Genomic DNA, 21,945 nt, shown 5'->3' with positions numbered 1-21,945 from the left:
ACATAAGAAATTGAGAAAGTACAGTAAGTAAACCCCCAAGAGTGGGCATCTGGATTAAGTATCTAATTGCAGGCTTTCATCCATCAATCCCCAATTCCTAAGGCACGTTAATATAGTTATACAGTCGTATTTACTTAGAAACTAATTAAAAGTTATGCTAACTTGCAGTCTGCTTAAATGCTCCATTTGATAATATATGAAAATAACGGAAGTAAACATATTGGGCTAAGAGACACAACCTTTTGAGTATTCACAATGTAGTCGTGAGACTCGTGATGTTGCGGACTATATAAAATCAAGCAACATTATTTTTATGTTGTTTTATTCGGCTAAAAAGTTTACAAATCAGTCCAATTGGCCTAATTTCCCGATCCCTCCTTTTCTTGGCACTCACGATTATAAGACCGTGAGAAGTTAATAGCATCTGTCATTTTTACTTCAATAGCAACTTTAAATTCTGTTACATACATTTGATTCATTTCTGTGAATCAGTTTAAATTGTCTGTATCAATTCAATGATTCAAAACTCTGAGATTTCAGAGCAACTACATAAATTCTGAGATATCAAATATCCTGAAAAATATTAAGATGCCATTTTTAAACTACAGAGTGCAACGGTGCCCACCCACTTTTCAGCCAGCCTGATTTGGGAAGTGTTTTTCCCATTCTTTTTTTTCAATAGAGATTTCATAAAATCCTACCCAAAAGTTCTGAGCCATGAACAAACCAACCAGCTCCGAAGTAAATACCAAAATTACAAACTTTGATTTCAAGCAAAAAAGTATTTAAACCATGCAAAAAGACAAAAATATAAGCGACTATACGTAACCTCTTTCATGAGAGAATTAACTACAATCCCATGAAGCACTGCGAATGATGTAATAGAATTAAAACGATTAAAAAAAAGTTAATGGTTATACATTTTTAAACAAATTTGCAAAACATTCAGATACGTACAGTTTGAGAGAGTAAGGAGACTGACACGTTTGCGTCATTTGGCAGTGCATCAAGTGGGCATTCACTGCACAGCTCTGCTGGTACACTTTGATTATCTAATTGGTGGATCTTTCTCTGCACTGCAGGATCATAGTTAGTTATTTACAACAAAATAACTAACAGTATAAAATAGTCTGATGGCTTCAACAGAAGAATATACAGTGCTATGAAAAACTATTTGCCCCTTCCTGATTTCTTCTATTTTTGTACATTTTTCATACTTAATTGATTTAGATCTTCAAACGAGTTATAACATAAAACAAAGCATCCTGAGAAAACAGAAAATAATGTTTTCAAATATACATATTTTTTTTATTGAAGCAAAAAAGTTTTCCAACAACTACACCACCCATGTGAACTGCCTTAAACTTAATATCTGGTTGTGTTACCTTTAGCAGCAACAACTGCAACCAAATGTTTAGGATAACTAGAGATCAATCTTTCACAATGCTGTGGTGGAATTGTGGAACACTCTTCTTTGCAGAACTGCTTTAGTTTAGCCACACTGGAGGATTTTTGAGCATGAATTGACCGTTTAAGGTCCTGCCACAAGCATCTCAAATTGGGTTCAAGTCAGGATTTGACTAGTTTTGCTTCTTGAGCCATTTAGAGGTGAACTTACTCCTATCCTTTGGATCATTGTCTTGCTGCATAATCCAGTTGCTCTTGAGCTTCAACTCACGGAGTGATGACCGGACGTTCTCCTTTAGGATTTTCTGATAGAACACAGAATTCATGTTTCCCTCAATTATTGCAATTGAAGCTGCAAATCATCCCCACATCATCACACTTCCACCACCATGCTTGACCGTATGATGTTCTTTTTGTGAAATTCTTTGATTTTCACCAGATGTAACGGGACCCCTGTATTCCAAACAGTTCTACTTTCAACTCATCAGTCCACAGAACATTCTCCCAAAAGGTTTGAGGATTATCAAGGTGTGTTTTTCCAAAATTTAGACAAGCCTTAATGTTCTTCTGGATTTCGCCTTGCCACTTCTATGGATGCCAGTTTGGTCAGAGTCTTTCTGATAGTAGAGTCCTAAACAGTGATCTTTATTGATGCAAGAGGGCTGCAGTTCCTTGGATTTCATCACTGTGCTCTTGGAGGAATTTTGGAAGGTGGGCCTTTTCTGGAAAGGTTCACTACTTTGCCAAGTTTTCCCCATTTAGAGATAATGGCACTCACTGTGGTTCTTTTGAGTCCCAAATCCTTTGAAATAGCTTTGTAACCCTTCACAGACTGATGCATTTCTTTCGACGTTGGCAATTTGGCATAGTGTGCTACTGGGTGAGATCTTTTAGCCAACTTCATGCTGCAGAAACAGTTCTATTTAACTTTTTTGCTTCAATAAATAACATTATCACTTAAAAATTGTATTTGGTGTATACTCAGATTGCCTTTGTTTAATGTTTGATTTTGTTAGAACTTTTGAAACCATTTAGAATGAGATGCACACAAAAGCAGAAGAAATCAGAATGGGGCAAATCATTTTTCACATCACTGTACCATTGGTTAACATCCTCGGAGCACATGGTAAGTCTGTCTTTAAATGTTAATACATTTGTCAAAATAATCAATAATGTTTACTTTCAAAACCAGACTGTTGCACTCCACATTGTGTAGCCCTAGGCAAACAAGACATTTTTGTCTTAATAGCATGTATTCTAACATCAGACCATCTCTGACCTAATCTTTATTTGAGAGCTTAGGTTTAGAACATTAAATGTCAGTGTAGAAAAAGATTTCATATAAAATTTGTAGTATAGTTTCAGCAAGGTACAGGGGACCACAGAAGTTTACCATTACCTCCATTACCCCCCAAACTACCGCGGCCTTGTACTATTTTGGAATGAGAGGACTATATCAGTTATGCAGGAGGAGACCCTCCTATAGAAAGACTTCTATATAGGAATAGGAGGGAACAAGAGTAGATTTACCACATGTGTGAATGTCTGGACTCTGAGCAAATAGCTTTTCCTAGAATCTGCGGAACACTGGCAGCTTTCTGGTGGGGCCGATACCCTGTTACCACACTGATCCAAAGGGCTTCTATTCCATCTCACTATGCATGAAACCTCATGGGAATGACAGATTATATCTGGATACAATAAACATCTGGTTCATTGGTTAAACAGCATTTGACATCCACTAAATCTACAGGTTGAGAAAAATATGCATTTTTATACAGATTCCAAATGTATGGTTAATGTTATGTTTGAGCTATTTATGCTGGCTTGGACTTTACGACTATGAGCCAACAAAATGTAATCACTGTCCCATATGCACAACACAAGATATTTTCTTGCAACACCCTATTAAAGAAGGCAACCAGACTTTGGTAACCACAACAATGGTCAATAACACTAGTTTTCCACAAAAATAAATTATTTGTACAGTTAAATTACAGCAAGTCTACTCCAGTGAGTTCTGTTGGACCTGTCCACAGTTAATACCTCTGATACGGATCAGAGTAAGAGGTTTGCCTTCATAACATGCATTGTGAGAGGGTTTGAATAGGAAGAGATTATGACAACATGATGCTGGCAACCAAACCAAGACATTTAAAAAGGTCCTCTAAATGGGCCACATTCTGCATAAAGGAATGGTAACACTAAGCCTTGTTTATACTTTCACCCGGCACCACAGTGCGACACTCCGCAGACTATGTTCAAAACTCCCCAAATTCTAGAGACGTTTATACTTGACCCGTTTGCCGTTGTACTATTCTAAGAAATGACGGGGCAGCAAAGACAAAATATCATCCGAATCAGCAGGAAGAGCATTTAGAATAAGTAGCTGCCAGAACAATGTCACAACAACTGTGTCCTGCATGCATTTGCTTGATTTGGATGGTGGATCATTATTTTCATTGACCTGTGTGTACATTTTTTGCTTTTCAGCTTTTAGTATTTATTTGCCTTTACAAGAATCTTTTTAATAAAAGCATCAAACTTCACTCTGGTTTTGTTTTTATTTTATATACAATAAAACGCACGGCACAAATGTAGTATATTTCTTAAACTATATTTCTATAAAATTCTATAAGCATATGCTACAATATAAAACATTTTTACAAACCATACCAAATTTAAACTAAAGAGCAATGCAACAGCCTCTGTAATGTTCAAGGTATAGAATGCACCGCTACAATACATTATCCTTATAAAATATGTATTGAAATCCTTGTGTATAAAAAGCTTGCATCCATTTATACACTTAAAGGGTTAGTTCACCCAGAAATGAAAATTATCCTAGTTGTATATGACTTTCTTCATTCAGCCAAACACAATAGGAGTCATATTAAAAAATATCCTGGCTCTTTCAAGATTTATAATGAGAGTGAATGGTACCTTAGATTTTGAAGCCCAAAAAAGCCAATCCATCCATTAAAAATGTCCAATCCATACAGCTCCAGGGGGTAAATTAAGGCCTTCTGAAGTGAAGCGATGCGTTTTTGTAAGAAAAATATCCATATTTATAACTTTATAAACTATGATGGATGAATGTGCTTTTATGGGCTTAAAAATCTAAGGTACCATTCACTCTCATTATAAAGCTTGGAAGAGCCAGGATATTTTTTTTTATATAACTCAGAAAGAAGAAAGTCATGTATACCTAGGATTGCTTGAGTGAGTGAATTATGGGATAATTTTCATTTTTGGGTGAACTAACCCTTTAAAGAAATGCAAACTAAAACATGAAGCATAGTGACTGAGACAACTCACTGAGCCTTAATCATGAAACTAAAACAAATTCATGTAAATTATCCCAATAAACTGAACGAGGCAATTTATGCAAGAATGACTTTTCTAATGATTTACACAAAAAAGCGCGTTCTGTTTGTCATAAACAAGACCAATTGACAATTTTCATTAACATGTGTTTCAAACATATTATAGTTTAGTACAGTTGTTTTTAAGTCAGTATCCAATAAAAGGCACCATACAAATTATTGTATATATGCTTCAGAACACTTAAAATCCTTGTCTGATTTACAAAAATTTACAAAAGAATTTAAATCTAAAAAGCAATGCTACAGTCTATCTTTGCAACCATCAAGGGTACAACATTGAAGGCACTGCCCCCTTTTTATGCTAAAGAATTTACATTGAAATGCATTAATTTTTTAATGTGGCACCGCACGCACCATTCGCCTAAGTCACAAAAATCAGTGTGTACCGCATCATGAAATGAGGGTTTGCGTCACCAACACGCACTTCCGACAATGCGCGATGACATCACGTGCTAACGAAAAAGCAGCAGTGTCGAGTATAAACCAGGCTTTAGACTTTGTTCCATTCACTTGCATTCATATGAGGTATGCAACAATGTGCACAGAATTTTTGTCTTGTGCTGCATACTTGATTTGTAATTTGCAAACCCTGATTTTTACATTTGTACAGCAAAAACATGTTTAACCAAATACAGGCTCTAAATGCCACAGATTGCCTTTATAGCTGAGTGTCGTTTTGGAAATTTTGCATCAACCTAAGTTTAAAAGGCCCAAGACAAAAACCGACCCCCAAAGCGTTTCATAATTTGAATGTATTATTTATGATAATTCAAATTATGAAACATTTTAACTTGGTGCTGGAGTATGCCTTAACACTGTCATGTCAAATTCGTTGCAGGTGCGAACAACTTTTGCATGCTTAAAATATAGTATGACTGCTCCACAAGAGGACATAACAAAGGAAAAATTGCTTTAAGAAACAGAGTAGCTTCATGATAGGTCTTCAAAGGTTCCACTGAAGGAACTGCCTGAAAAGTCTGTGCTGAAGACTTTGACAAGTTGTGTTGTGCTTCTCAGTCAGCTGAATTATTACCTGGGAAGAGGTGTTGAGAAAAGCTTGTTTTAAAAGAACGAGGGAATGCTTGCCAAATACAAAGACGCTTTCAGGTATGAGAGCTCCGAGAGGCATTACAGATTGGCAGAGAAGGTACATTCTGACTTGTGCGGGTGCTGAAAGACTGAGCCACTGCTACATAATGAATCTGACACTTGACAAATGATCTGTACTCACATAACAGTATGGGGCATGCAACTGATTTCATCAACAACAAACAGAACAAAGCTAGTCTTGAAAGCTGAGGTTTTACTTCAGTAGCTTTTCTCTTGAAGTTAATATTCATTCTGTATTGGTCCATCACACATATTTGGTTATTTGTCTGGGGTTGATGTGGCACGGTTCATTATCGTATATCACAAAAAAGGACACAAACGGAAACAGTTACACATTCTAAACAGCAGATGGGGCAAATTCTGTTCTCATGTGTCACAATGAGCTAATTCATCTAAAACACTTTCAGATGGTGGACTCATAATCCAGAGACTTACAATGTCAAAAATATCACGTGAGACCATTTTTAGCTGTTATTGTGCAGGCCTTGCACCTGGCCAATGTTGTGCATGAAAATGTGCAATTGTGTCACAATCAATGTTCTGATTGGGTGAATCTCATGAAGCCTGTCAAGAACATAACCGGCTCATATTTCACCCTTAAATACTTTTATACTTAAAGAGAATAAATTGAATTTTAAAGACTATTTAGAGTTTTTACATTCTGACTTTTAAGTGACAACTAAGCACCACCACATCATTACTATAGAGTTAAAATTATATATTACTTATATAACGTGTTTTTTTTTCTTTTTTTTTTGACTGCTGTATAGCATTGATAATCTATCAAGAATCACCTTTGAAAATAATGGGAATTACAAGAAGTCAAATCCAGTAATGAGAATTGGGAGGAGAGAATAGTGTTTGTCATAAAAATGATACTCGTTAATTCTTCCGAGGAAAATATTGAAAATAAACAGCACTTAGGTGTATAACCACAAAATATTGTCAACTCGCCCCTCGTAAAATAAATAAATAAATAAATAAATACAAATGTCAGGTTATGGTAAGGCAATATGGCCAGTCAATAAACATTCAAATACATAGTAGTACACAATAGTTTCAATAGTATAGCCACAACATGTACACATTCTATGTGTAAACAAGTTTTTTGTCTGATAAAATGACCAACAAACATATTCCCTGTAAAGTTATATCAAAGTCTTTCTAGCAAGTCAGTCCACTATCAGCCATCTTTGGAATGCTCTTGGGAGGCTATTTCAATCATGCCAGTGGAGCTCCTATATACTTGAATGGAGAAAGACCAAAATGATTGACAGGTGATGTCAGTATCTAAAAGGTGATTGGCTCTTTTAAATGTAAGGCGGAACTTCCTTTCTACCTCCGTTGGGCACTTGAAGCTCCTTGGTTGGGTGTTCCAAATTCTCCCATCATTTTAATGGAAGTGGCCCAGCTCTGCTAAATAATCTCTGGTTATCTCCAATAGAATTTTGTTGTCATTAGAGATGCACCAATTGTGAAATTCTGGGCCAATATTATACTTAAAATAACAATTTGGCCGATCGGCGATACCAATATTTTTTGTTTATTTTGTTTTTGTTATTTAATCCCTCTTTTGCACCAGTAAAACAAAGAAATCTTTATTATAAAAAAATAAATTAGCTGTTTTTAAGTCTTTCAGCCCTGTATCACACTTATCTTCGAATGAGCACAAATTCAAATTATACAAATTTATGAAACAACGTTTCTTATAACCTTTCAGATGACAAAGATTCTTTATTATTGTTAAAAATAACTTTTTTTTTTTAAGCCTGCTATACATCTGCCTACTCAATGAGAATTTTTCAGTACATAGCCCAACAAAAATAATTTTTGTGAAACATAAAAGTAATTACATTTAAATGTAAAAGTGATCATAAAAGCAATAAAATATGAAAGATAAATAATTCATACAAACATAAATAGGGCTATTTTTCAGCTCTTGTGTTTTTCATACAGAAAACAAAGTTCTTGTTTCCATTAAGCACAAACTTACAGTAGGTTGAAACATAGGGCTGAACATGGGCCTCTTTACAAAACAAAAATTGGCCTCTTAGGAAATACCTTCTCGTACTTTAGCAAGCGAATGCCCAGTGCGCACTGTGCCTACCATGAGCGTTCCAACTGACCTGAGAAGTATTAACACACAGAATATTTCACCAATCATGAAATGTGCCCCATATATATTCTATATTGGCTCTTTAAAAGAGCTAGCAATGCCCAATTTGTGAAAGAATAATTCTTTTCAGTTGGTTCTTTTCAGTGAATTGGCCAAAACGTGCTTGTAAAATGGTCTGAATTGATTCGTGATTCAGTCAAATTCAGTCAGAGCGCTCTCTCACTGAATCATTTGGAGCGGTTTTTCACACAGTAAGAGAGCATCTGAATATTTATGAATACAGTGCTGAATACACTGTAAATGTACCTACAATCAAGTGAGACAAAAGACTCAAGTCTTTATGAGAGGTAAATTTGAGAAACTTCAGCTAGTGCGGTCTCATGTGAACAAGGGGCTGTTCAAATTGAACGCGTTTTTGCATCCGCTTGTGCTCTTTTTCAATTGCCTTCCATGCAAACATTCGCTAGATGGATGTCTTTTGACAACTGCGTCACTTTTCACTGTGTTTCTGCAATATATTGAGGTCAATGGACTAGGACCTCAATATATTGCAGATATGCTCACTGAATATAAACCCAACAAATCACTCAGATCATTAGGATCACATCAGCTAGAAATACCAAGGGTTCACTCCAAGCAAGGAGAGTCTGCTTTTAGCTATTATGCCAGCCGCAGCTGGAACCAGCTTCCAGAAGAGATCAGATGTGCTTCTACAGTAGTCACATTCAAATCCAGACTCAAAACACATCTGTTTAACTGTGCATTTACTGAATGAGCACTGTGCCACTGTGTGTCCGACTGTTTGTACTGTATTTTATTTTATTTTATATTCTAAACTGTTTCAATTATTCTTATTTTTTTTTTATTCTTATTTTAATCTCTTCTATGTAAAGCACTTTGAATTACCATTGTGTATGAAATGTGCTATATAAATAAACTTGCCTTGCCTTTTTAGCATCTCTCACAGGAGTGCTGCATTTTTAGATGCCGTGTCAAGTTAAAAAACTTCTTCAGTCTGTCTGAACGGTTACTGAAAGAAATGCTTTAGCCAATGGTTACATGAATGCTGCTCATACTCGAGAAAATAAATAAATACTTCTCAAAGTCACCAGAATTGAACGCTTTGGTGTTGGTATTATAGTACCACCTGTTGGATCTTCTCCGAATCTGCAGCTGGGTAGGCAACTGTTGCTAAGCCGACCGCAAAAAACCAACGCATATAAACAGATAAACATAGGCCATTGCCATTGGTGAATGACATCGTATTTGCAGACAGGCCTATGGCAGTCAACAAGGCGAATATCGGCCGATACTGATGTTTGGCCGATAGATCGGTGCATCCCTAATTGTCATGACAACAAAACCCTGTAATACCGGTATTGGACACAACCAGGGTATGAAATTTGCCCCCACAACCATCCAAATGTGGGTATTTCATGCCCAGTGGTGGGTAATTTTGCTCAATTACCTGCCACTCTGGCGGGTAACCTCTAAGATATCTTGGATTGACAATGACAAGAAATGCACCTAGACACAAAGACACAGGTTCTCGTTAAACTTTGATCAATTTGTTCGCTGCCGCCTGCAATTTGTCACACTCACATTTAAAAGGTACACCATTCACACACTGTGGACTAACGGCAAAAACTTGTCTAATTTATTTCAGAAAACCCCCTGAATAAAAAAAGCCTCCAATTACTCATTAAAACAATTGTACGTGTTTATAATCTAATGAGAAACAAATATTTATTTTTTGCCATCCCAACACATTTAATTTGGGTTCTGTTCACTGACTTCACTCATCTCACTTTGAAGTCTTATTTTATTCCACTAGATGGCAGCAAGCACTATATATAAAAACAAATTCTCCATCACATTCCATCAAAATATACAGATCTGAAATATAGGTGGTGTTATAAAGAAGCACACTTTAAGCAGCACACTTTAAAAAGCAGTCGATGCATGCGTCTGATTCGCCTTATGTTCAGAAGTTTATTTGTGCTTTGCGCGGAAGGGTGAGAACCTGTCAAACGTGCGTGTTACATGACTCCACGTGAGCGTGTCTTGCAGAGACGCAGAACACATGCGTATGACTCCATTTGCTCCAACATAAAGATAAATTGCCGATATATATAGACACTACCGATATATTGCCGAGGCCGATAAATCAGACGATATTCTGACTAGGGCTGGGATAAACGATTATTTTTTAAATGATTAATCTAGCGATTAATTTTTTCGATGCATCGATTAATCTAACGATTCATTTTTTCAGTCCGATTCACAGTCCGATTCCGGAAATACCGGTTTCATCAGGGGTGGGGGTGTATAAAATGTAAAAAAAAAAAACATTTGCCGGGAGTTTGATTGACTGGCGATCTGATCAATCAATCATAATACGCCATTTTTGTCCGACAAAGTAGTCAGGAGAGAGAAGATTAACGTCAGTGGATTTGAATTTTAATAATGGATTGTAGGCTACTGTACTGACATCTTTCCGCGGATAAAACAACAGTCCTTCTGATGTAGGCTACATTCATGTTTAGCCTATTTGATGCTATAAATTAACCAAGGAAAAGATGATCGGTTCACGAGCAGCTTTAACTGAGGCAATCTGTCACGACACATTAAAGAGCCACAAAATAGTAGGCCTATTTATGGTTTAATTTTCTTTGAATGACCAAATTTGAAAGTTGAGACTTTATTAAATGTTACCTGCTTGGTCCTGTCTATCAGCCGTTGTCAGTGTCCTCTATGTATTTTTCACGACATTCATTCATAGCTATAAGCTTATTATTAATAGCTATAGTTTAAAACTTTAGGTGTCGACAACGTATTATAGCCTACTCCAACATCGAGTGCAAAGTGGGGAGTTGAAAGAAAACTTACGGTGCTCTGTCATCTGCAGCTGCAACCGGGTGGCGCCTCTTCAGATTTTGGTGCATTGCCGTGGTGCTAGAATGGAGGCCATCTCCATTTTGCAAAGACGACATATCACGGAATTGTTTCCTTTTAAATTAAAGAATTCCCATACTTTAGAGGAACGAGTGCATGCCGCCTTGCACTTCTGATAGTCTGAGGAGCCACTCGTGTTACTACTACTCGACGGCGCCGCCATCTTTGTTTTGGATCCGACGAATCGACGCACATATTTTGCGTCGACGTATTTTTTGCGTCGACGTCGATGCGTTGTCCCAGCCCTAATTCTGACTTTTTTAAAAACTCAAGAGCTCTTTATTCTCAACACTATGGTTCTAATAAAGTGCCTGACGTGGTATTCTGCTGTTGTAGCCCATCCGTGTCAAGGCTCGATCCATTGTGCATGCTCTACAATTGTACAGAGGGGTTATCTGAGTTACTGTAGCCTTTCTGTCAGCTTGAACCAGTCTGGCCATTCTCTGTTGACCTCTCTCATCAACAAGGTGTTTCCATCCACAGGATGTTTTTATGTTTTTAGCACCAAACTTTGTGAGTCGCAAAAGGCTGTTTAATAATTAAATATATAGTCTAAAAATATGGCACTGCTCTGTTGACACATACATAGGATGTGCAGCCTAGTAAAGCGGTCACGGCTATTTTCAGCCCTCAGAGCTCATGGCTATTTTTAGGAGCGATACTCACAAACAATATATCAGATGTAGATGTGCACTGCACGGGCCCTGGCTGGCTCAGCGAGTACTGACGCCGACTAATCCATGGCTAGCTGAGTGACTGCAGCCAGGTCTCCTAAGCAACCAAATTGGCCCAGTTGATGGGGAGGGTAGTCGCATGGGGTAACCATGGTGGTCGCTATAATGTGGTTCTTGCTCTCGGTGGGGCACGTGGCGAGTTGTGCGTGGATGCCGCGGAGAATAGCGTGAAGCCTCCAGTATCTCCGGTACTCCACACACGGTACACTTCTGCGGCAATGCACTCAACAAACCATGTGATAAGATGCGCGGATTAACAGTCTCAGACGCGGAGGCAACTGAGATTTGTCCTCCGCCACCCGGATTGAGGCGACTCACTACGCCACCACGACTTAAGAGCGCATTGGGCATGCCAAATTGGGGAGAATTTTTTTTTTTACATTTACACTGCAAAGGTGGCACAGAAGCTGCATCTAAAGTAGCATTTTGGTGCATTTACACAGACAGTTTAATGCTGCTCAGTGCAGGCATGAATGCATTTACACAGACTGCATTTGAATGCATTGTACAACTGCATAAATAAAATTATGAAAACAAACATTAAACATTAAATGACTGACAATATAAAGTTATTCTTTCAAATATAAAACTAAATTATGAAATACATGCTCTATCATAACAACAACAAAGTTTAAGGCTGCTCTGATGCTGCACTTCACCTACACAGAATTTAAGCAGCCTCAGAACTGCCTTTGATTCTAGGGGCTGAGGTGGGTCAGACCACGCTTAACTCTGCTGTATAAAGACACCTTTATAATATGCATTTAGAATGGCACCGAAGGAGCATTTGACCAGAATTTGATAAATAATGAATTAAACTACTGTGAAGTAGCCCACATACAGACACTTGCAGGACTTACTGGATTGTTAGTCATCAAAATAAAAGCGCAAGGGTTTTAAAGGTGCACAACAGAAATATAGTACTGTTGTATTTAAAAATTATATATATATTATTATTATTATCACCTTTACAAACTGTTAACAAATTCTAACAATATTTAAGTTGAATTGAATTGTTTTCTTAATAGGTTGTACATTTATATTTAAATAATGTGTAGTTAGAGCAGGGGTCGGCAAACTTTGACATGGGAGTGCCATTTTTTATTGAAAAACATGTGCATGCATGTGATTTTCTGAAGTTTGAGTCCACTTGTAAAAATGTTTCTTTTTTGCATTTTTCTATTTTAATACTTTATTTTTCATTACAAAAAATATATATATATATATTATCAGCATAACAGTTTGAATGAAATTTGTTTTGCAAAACCGGCATGAGAAAGATTTTGCATGTGAATTTTCACAGAGCATCTTGTAAAAGTGCTTTAAAGAAAACCGAAGTTAACAGTTAATGTCACACATTTGCTTACTTGATTACTGATCGCAAAATTATGTGGAATCTTAAATATTTCTTATATTATGTCATTGTAATCATGTAATCACTAGCACACAAGCAAGAGCGAGAGAGGAGCAGTCTATTTGATTTTTGCACCTGCATTCAAACTTGATGTAATCCTTCCTCGTGATCACGCAGCATGTTTTCATCAGCTGAATGGGAGACTAAACACTATTAAAGTGTGACGAGACTCGTGCAAGCCATTCACACATCACAAGCCCATCAACTATTGAGCCCTTTTCAGAGAAATGCACCTGCAAAATCCTAAAACTTTATTTACAGGTTTAATTTATATTTTGAATAGACTTCAAAAGATTTTTGAATACCACGATTGGGGTTTCAGTTTTCCATTTTAATTGTTTGCAGTCATTTTGAGTGTGACCATGGTTTAAGGATACTGGGTTGGAAATCTCAAGGATTAATAGTGGTGTTTTTCTTATTGCATTATGTGTTGTTCTGAAAGCAAAAAGAACACATCATCACATTTTAACTTTTAGTTTAGCCTCCCATTCAGCTCATAGAAACACGCTGTGTGATCATGAGGAAGGATTACATTAAGATGTAGATTGGAATGCAGGTGCGGAATTTATCAAATAAAACCGTATGCTCCACTCTCGCTGTTGCTGGCATGCCAGTGATTACCCCTCCATGTGTCAGGTTGCCGACCCCAGAGTTAGAGGATTGTGTTTCTTTACATATAAAAGTGTACCCCCAATTAGTTTCACACAATGAGATAAAGATATTCTAAACGGAGTATGCAAAAGAACAACACTGGTATCGAAACCGGATCGGTAATGGCCGATACTGAGATATCGGAATCAGAAGAGAAAAACTGGTATAGGGGCATGCCTAGTATATACATATAAGAAAAATCAAAGTGGCTGGTAAAATTGAGCATTCACCTGCCACTGTGGCTGGATACAATGTTATGCAGATAGGTTAAGATAAAATCACTTATCACAGTAACTACTTTAGAAATGATGTGAATCTTAAAGTTTATGAACTGGCCCCATTCACTTCTATTGTAAGTGCCTCACTGTAAATGCTTTAATAAACAAGGACACAAATATTATTTGTGGTAATAAATATTAGGCCACAAATGCTGTTAGTTGAACTTAAGGTTTAAAACACTAAAGTGCAATACCTACAGTACTATGGTAAAGCATAACATAAATCACTTAAACTCAACTGCACTGAGCAACAAAATAAATGTAAGCATAACCAGCGGTTGCTAGGTGAAACTTTTTCAGATACTTTCCTAGAACTTGTGAGGAACAAAGAAGCATGGCATCTGAAGGCCCATAAATTATTCCAGCAGGTACTAAAGAGGAATCCTGTCAAGTGGAAATCACTCAACACTTTATCTGAACAAGTGCTTGTCAAATGACCATGAATGCTTGTGTACATAATGTGCAAACAATGCCTTTAGGGTCATAATCGGGGGGAGTGACGCCTGTCTGTCTTTTCAAAGAGCAGTAAAGAAAAATTGGTTGACAAAAAAATGTTTTCATCCATGTAGTGGAGCAACCTTATCTTTAGATGTAAAACATAAGGGAAGGTCTACTGCTGACTATATGATAGGCCTCTGGTATCGTAGACTCCCCCGTCCATATCAGCTGCAAAAGGTGTCACCAGTTAGTGACAAGCGTCTTTACGCCGGACTGAGCGAGTGAACGTGCTGTAAGAGATGAGATTCAGCTCTTGCCTGCTCAGTCTATACTTTTGAGGAGCTCATGGTGCACATTAGTTACATAGTCATTTGAAGCACTTGACAGTTCACCATTTCCTCTCAAGTATGCCAACCAGTTGAAAGACCATGCACAACTTGCAACCCTGGAACTGAAAGTCGAGCATCTAAGAGGAAGCCATGCAGCAACACTTCTCAACTGAAACTGTCACCAGATACACACTGTCGCTTTTCAATTGAGCAAGAGTTTTATATTTACTGTCATTTCTGGTTTGCTTGAAACAACCGGAAACAAGAGAATAAAAATATGCTGATATGAAAATATGATTGACAGATTGGCAAACTGGTAAATTTTTTCACTATCTTTTTAAACCATCAGTAAACAAACAACAGAGACTGAACAAGTTAATAATTAAATTAACAAAATTATCGACTTCTTTAACATCAGATCTTAAATAAACCCTAAGTAACCATTCCTGAAACAAGTAAAGTAATAATTAGGAAAATGTAAACAACTTGACAATGGGTATCACACCACATATTTTCGACCCTAATGAGAACAACCAAACACACGTCACATGCTTCACTGTTTAATAAAGAACACACACAGCATGCATAGCGGAGATTTGTCATGAACATTAAAGGATTGCTCCGGTTTCAATACAAGTTAAGCTCAATTGACGGCATTTGTGGCATAATGCTGATTGATGCCAAACTTATTGCAAACAATTTGACTCGTCCCTCGGTTATTTAAAAGCAAAAATTGCAGTTACTGTGGGGTACTTACAATGGAACTGAATGGGGCCAATTCAAAAACATTAATATACACACCTTCAAAAGTAAAGCTACAAGACGTAAACATTATACGTGTTAACATGATTTTAGTGTGATAAAAACCCACATAATAATCTTATCTGTGTAAAGTTACATCCAATCTTGCAACTTCATTGTCATGACAGTGTAACTTTGGTAAAGCCTGTAATCAGGTAAAAACGCTGTAATGCTGGTACATCCCTGATTCATCAAACTAAATCACGTAAACACATATACTGTTTATATCTTGTGGCTATACTTTTGAAACAGTGGGTATTTTAACAATTATGAACTGGCCCCATTGACTTCGACTGTAATCCTCTTACTGTAACTGCAATTTTTGCTCTCTCTTTTATAAATGAGGAACGAGCCAAAAATATTTTTTTTTTGCCAATCAACATTATGCCATAAATGCTGTCAATAAAAGAGAGTAAATGACCATAAAGCCAAGAAAAATGTATTAGGATATAGCATTTGAAACCATTTCTATGCAATCACTTGTATGTTGTAACACTTTTTTTCCATTGAAACATTTTTGATGAATGGGATCCACTACCACTATACACCACCATGTACGAAGAAAAAAGAAGAGAAACAAAGTTTCTAAAAAAAATTAAAAGAAGAGCAGGGCTCCCACAGCTTTTGGTCAATGTATTTGAGTTTGCCAGTACTTTTCCAGTGGTCCATGATTAGTGGATAAGAATTTTTCATAATTTCTAGCTTAAACATTTAAGAACATATACAAAAACAATATTCATAGTGAATATAACTATACCAATAGTCAGTCAATATCTAGAGAATATAAATGTATGCACTATAGAAATTTCCACAACTTATCCAGGCATGGAAATCATGATTTCAAAATTCCCTGATACTTCCATATTTTCCACTACAGTGGGAACCCTGCATGAGTACAAAATAAATCAGGCAGTCAAATCTCCCTTCATTACATCAATGGCACCTCACCTGTCATCCTCCCCATCAATGGGAATGGATATTCCGAAAAGACTGCTTACAGCCGGGTTGGGCAACTGCAGGCCTTCTGAGATTACGGGCTTCACCATGTCTTTATTGTGAACAGCAGGAATCAGTGCAGCAGCAGCATCAGACATCCTCCGGCTCTCATCCACCAGATTGTGCGCAGAGGTATTAAGGTCGGGTAACGTTGCCCCCCCAGGAGCGGGCACGCTTGAGGCTGGCACACTACCAATTGCAATCGACACTAAGGGCATGTTCTGGGTGCTTTGTGGTGCTGTAGACAAACCGTGCAATGCTCCTGAGACCTGGTACTGTGCAACTGGCTGTTGCAGAATGGAGGTCCCTGGCGCCAAGGGGGTGACGTTGCTCAAGAGCCCCATGCCAGGATGCTGCACCAAGCTTGGGACCGGTGACAGCGGCTGGCTGCCTAGTGGAACACCTCCAGGGATGCCAGACATTTCGACACCCTGAACCAGCACACCTCCGGAGGCTTGGGTCGTAATGGTCGATGACCCCTGATTGATGCCATGTATAACAGACAGACTGGCCCCTGGGTGGGTCTGGGTGATCGTTATCGGCATGTGCTGTTGACCATAGTCGTTCAGAGCAGCTTGGGATTGCAGATGATGCGTAATAGGCTGGGTTTGATACAGCATTGGCTGTACTGGAGGAGGCATGCTGGGAGATTTGTGAATGTGAGTGCCCTGATGTACTCCATCATGGGCAGGCGTAGGAACAGTCATGTGAGAGCTACCAGACACCTGCTGTTGAACTGTCACAGGCTTATTACTAAAGGAATCTGGGGGCCCAGATCCTGATGAAACTTGCTGCAGGGCCATGTTGAAGCTGTGTAGCTGCTCAAGAGGATGCAGTGGGCCGGTGAAAGAAGAGCCGTCATTACTTGAGTCCAGCCCCTGCCCAGATACCCCCACCTGTGCCGTTACGGAGCCAAAAGTGGTCCCGAGCCCACTGTCCCTATCCACTCCGGGCTCCGTCACATTCGTATGCTTTATACTATCCACAGTCCTGCTCATCGCGGAACCTTCTTGATCCTTCTCAAAATACTCGGTACAGGTCCACCTCCCCCTCCTAAAGGGCTCCCCGGAGCCATGGTCAAGCTTAATGACCCTGAAGCGTGAACTGCAACTGGCTATAGTAGTCGCACTTGATGAATTTGTGACTTGAGACGTGGCCACTGTGCCTGCCTGTTGTGCGCCAGAGGCCTGAACGTTGCATGCGCTCTGGTGACCCACGGAGAGCGCGTTGCGCGGCCCAAACCCCCCGTTCAGGGGGGCGAAAGCGGACAACTGCCCCTCCGATTCACTTACATTATTCAAGGTCTCCTCGGAGGAGCTCCTGTCACACACCTCGGGCCCACAGTCGGTCCTGGACACGTCAAATATCTCGGAGGACACGTCCTCTGTTCGGGACTCATCCGGGTCGTCCAGGCTCTCGGTATCGTCGGTCGCGCTGTTGGCCGCGACTTGAGCCTGAGTCACACTCGTGATCTGAAAGCAACTCTTCTTCTTCGCCGGCATCTTAGACATGCTTAAAAGTCTTCAAGATGCCCGAGGCTCCTCGAAGACGCGGTGAACTTCACAAATTTCTTCCCGAATTTCACAGTTTTGCGCGATGATCGTGCGTCATCCGTCTTCCTCTTCTGTCCTGTTGCATTTTCTATGCTTCAACTGCGGACAAACACAGCCTCCGCGATCAGCCCACACAAGACGACGCGTCGACTGTGAATTCCTCCGCCTCGTGTGCTGGTAAACAGAGTTCGGTCCGGGCAGAAACAGGCTGCGCGGTGTGTGTCAGGCCGCTGGCGTAGATCCCCACTGCCTCTCACTTCTCTACCTACAAATAAGTATAAAACGCATCCTGTAAACGCGCTTTCGCACGCTGCCTCTGACGTAACCGCACTCGGCGATTAACGCGTCGCGTGTACTGTACGAAAACGGTTATGGAAAACAGCTAGGAGTGAAAGTTTACGGCTAACTGACTGAGAGACTTCGGAAACAGAAAACCTAAAAATTTCACCTCCCGACAAGATGGCTATATAAATTCGCGCTGCATGCTGGGAAACGTGCGCAACAGGCATGGCACGTAAAAAGGATGGTGAATACAAGCCGCTACGCACAAACTAGTGCAGCAGCGTAAGTTGATTTACAGGTTGCTCGCGCCGTTTCATTTTCAAAATACCCACATAAAAACGCAAAAAATGCCATTGGGGAGACCGGGTCTAGTTGAAACTTTTTCTTTTCTTTTTTTTTACTGAAATCAAATTCCAAGTCAATTTCTGTATAGACACTTTGCCGTTGAAAAGTTGTAGAACGCTTAAGACATTTTTGTTTTTGAAAAAAGAAATTGAAGCTTAAGTTCACCAAGGATGCATTCAATTGGTCAAGAATTTATTTGGGTTACAAATGTCTAAAATTCTATTTAAATAAACTCTTTTTGACAATTATTGAAATCCAAAATTGTACTTACAAGTGTAAAGTGACGTATGAAATGCAAGTGTGCTCAATAGAGCAACTGGAAAAAGACTGTATTGTGCATTTGAATAATTTCTTAAGGATTAGGTGACACATCATATTCTTCTTAGTAGACTGGAGAAATGACTGCTGAAAATGGGGCTTTGCAATCATGGGTATAAGTTTATAGAAAAAGAAAAAAAACACACATACATACATATATATATATATATATATGTATGTATATGTATGTATGTGTGTATATACAAAAGAAATTATTCTGCAGAAAACAATTGAAGCTTTTTAGAAGAATATTTCAACTCTGTAAGTTCATTTAATGCAAGTGAAGCGATATGGGTGTGGTTGAGAAATATAAATATTTAAGTCCTTTTTTACTATAAATTCTCCACCCCGACCAGTAGGTGACGATATGGAGGAAGAATGTGATGAAAAACAAAAGAAGACAAACTCTTAGGAGAGAAGAGACCGCTTAGAGAGCTGTTTGAAAGTGAAGATTTATAGTAAAAAAATAAATTAAAAAAAGGACTTCAAATGGTCTTTTTCTCACCCACACCTATTATATTGCTTCTGAAGACAGAGATTTAACCACTGGAGTCGTAAGTATTACATCTTTGCTAACTTAATATGCTTTTTGGAGCTTCACAGTTTTGGTCATAATTCACTTGAGGACCTACAGAGCTAAAATATTAATCTAAAAAATGTAATTTGTGTTCAGCAGAAGAAAGAAAGTCATACACATCTGGTATTGCATGAAGGTGAGTAAATTATGAGAGAATTACCATTTTTAAGTGATCTATCCCTTTAAAGTCTTGCATACACACAAAAAACTATTGAATGTTTTTACAGATACAGTCAGTTTAACACGTTGACCTTTTTGTGTAAGTTGTCATAATGGAAAACCTTCTGTTATAGACAGGCTATGTAATGCAATATACCTTCCTAATAGGCGATAAGTGGCTTTTCAGCCAAATTTAAACAGGAAACAATTACGAAGCACAAAAATATTCTAGAAATGGTTAAAACCTAACTTCATAATGTAACTTCATAATACCATTCACTCAAAAAAATATAGCCTATATATTTTAGCCTATTTAAGATTTAATTTAAGATTTGTAATTTGAAATAAGTAATGAAATTACTTTAGAGACGGAGTAATTATTAAAGTAATCTAATTGAACTGTAGAAGACTATTAGTTAGTATTTATTACTTTTTTAGAGTAATTTACCCAACACTGGTTATATTACACATATGTATAGATTATCATTATAGAATGGCACGGCGCAGAAACTATGACCAGTAGAGGGAGCAATTACATTCTGGATACACCGACACTTCACTGACTTATTCCATTAATCGCTTGAACATTCTAGAATCCTCCATTTGACCGTGTTAATCCGGTCTTTCTTTTATGTTTAAAGCATCCAAATATATTATCATTAACTGTTCTACATGTCGAGTACTATACAGAAACACGAGAGAGTAAATGAACTACTATTATCCCACTTTGAAGAAAAGCAGGAAGTGCGTTAATTCAACAGTGTGGAGCCACCCTCTTGTGGATTCTTGAAAGATTTATAGCACATTCAGTTTTTTAAGCTTAAGTTATATTTTCAAAATAACGATGGGTGTTTCAAAGTGAGCATAATTAAATTAATTTGGTCGTTTTGTTTTATATTTGTTATCCACTTCTTCCAGTTTTACTGTAATGCTTCGATCCAAATAGTGCAACTAGTTTAAGGTTAATTGTTCTTTATCTTAAATTGTGTGTTGTATTTAGAGAAGTGACACAGCTGGGTGATTAGAATAATGATCCTTTGCTTTGGATAAGTGAGTCGAGATAACAAAACATTAGGCTATGGGTGTGCCTCCCCAATGATAAGTCTGTAAATATAAATATGTCATGGTTTTGATGTGTCATTGTCATTTGCCACATGAACAGTCATGACATCTGTGAAAGACACAATGAAGTCAATGGTGAATCATTGGGGTAGCAGTTACATTGCAGGAAGGTTGCTTTGAATAACCAAAGTAACCCATAAGAGCTAATGTTCTTCCTTGGGAAAGGATTGCCAAAACTAATCAAAAGTCTGGAAACACTCTGTATTATTGCTATTTTCCACATTTTAGAATAATAGTGAACATAGACTGTATATGAATGGAACAATGGACATTAGGCTACTAAATGAAGAAATAAAATATTTTACTGTATTACCTTCTTTAAAATAGACAGCTCTGCACACACTGGGGATTCTCTCAACAAACACCATGAGATGCAACCTGGGATACTTTATAAACTGTATTGAAGGACCTGTATGCTGGCAAATATTTGGCAGTAAACAGTGCTGGGTAGTGACTATGAAATCAAAAGTACTTGTAATTAGATCAAATTACTTTAATATACTAATAATCAGATCACAGTTACTTTTTTATTACATGATTACATTATGCATCAATAATTTTTCATAATTTATTGATCCCTCTAATTCTTCTTGTCTTTAAATATTTAAAAAATGTCATTCTTGGGCCTGGGTAGCTCAGCGAGTATTGACACTGATTACTACACCTGCAGTCGTGAGTTCGAATCCTGGGGGTGCTGAGTGACTCCAGCCAGGTCCCCTAAGTAACCAAATTGGCCCGGTTTCTAGGTAGGATAGAGTCACCTGGGGTAACCTCCTCGTGATAGTGATGCGAGAGGTTCTCGCTCTCAATGGAGCACGCGGTAAGTTGTGCATGGATCGCAGAGAGTAGCATGAGCCTTCACATGCCGTGAGTCTCCGCGGTGTGGTGCACAACAAGCCATGTTATAAGACAAGCCAGATTGACGTTCTCAGATGCGGAGGCAACTGAGACTTGTCCACCACCACCCAGATTGA

General features: G+C 38.2%; 1 protein-coding gene across 2 annotated transcripts in view; it reads right to left on the bottom strand.

The window, feature by feature from the left end:
- Positions 1–18,617, bottom strand: part of LOC127645202 (TSC22 domain family protein 2-like) — a 31,514-nt gene extending 12,897 nt beyond the window's left edge. For both annotated transcript variants that reach the window (XM_052128742.1, XM_052128743.1), the window contains exon 1: positions 16,568–18,617. In XM_052128742.1, the coding sequence (XP_051984702.1) occupies positions 16,568–18,126 (1,559 nt within the window). In that variant the 5' untranslated portion in view covers positions 18,127–18,617. The remainder of the gene's footprint in view (positions 1–16,567) is intronic.
- Between the last annotated feature and the right edge of the window lie 3,328 nt (positions 18,618–21,945).

The sequence above is a fragment of the Xyrauchen texanus genome, chromosome 6 (assembly GCF_025860055.1).
Source record: "Xyrauchen texanus isolate HMW12.3.18 chromosome 6, RBS_HiC_50CHRs, whole genome shotgun sequence".
NCBI classification, from domain to species: domain Eukaryota; kingdom Metazoa; phylum Chordata; class Actinopteri; order Cypriniformes; family Catostomidae; genus Xyrauchen; species Xyrauchen texanus.
This window is presented reverse-complemented; position numbering and strand designations above follow the sequence as displayed.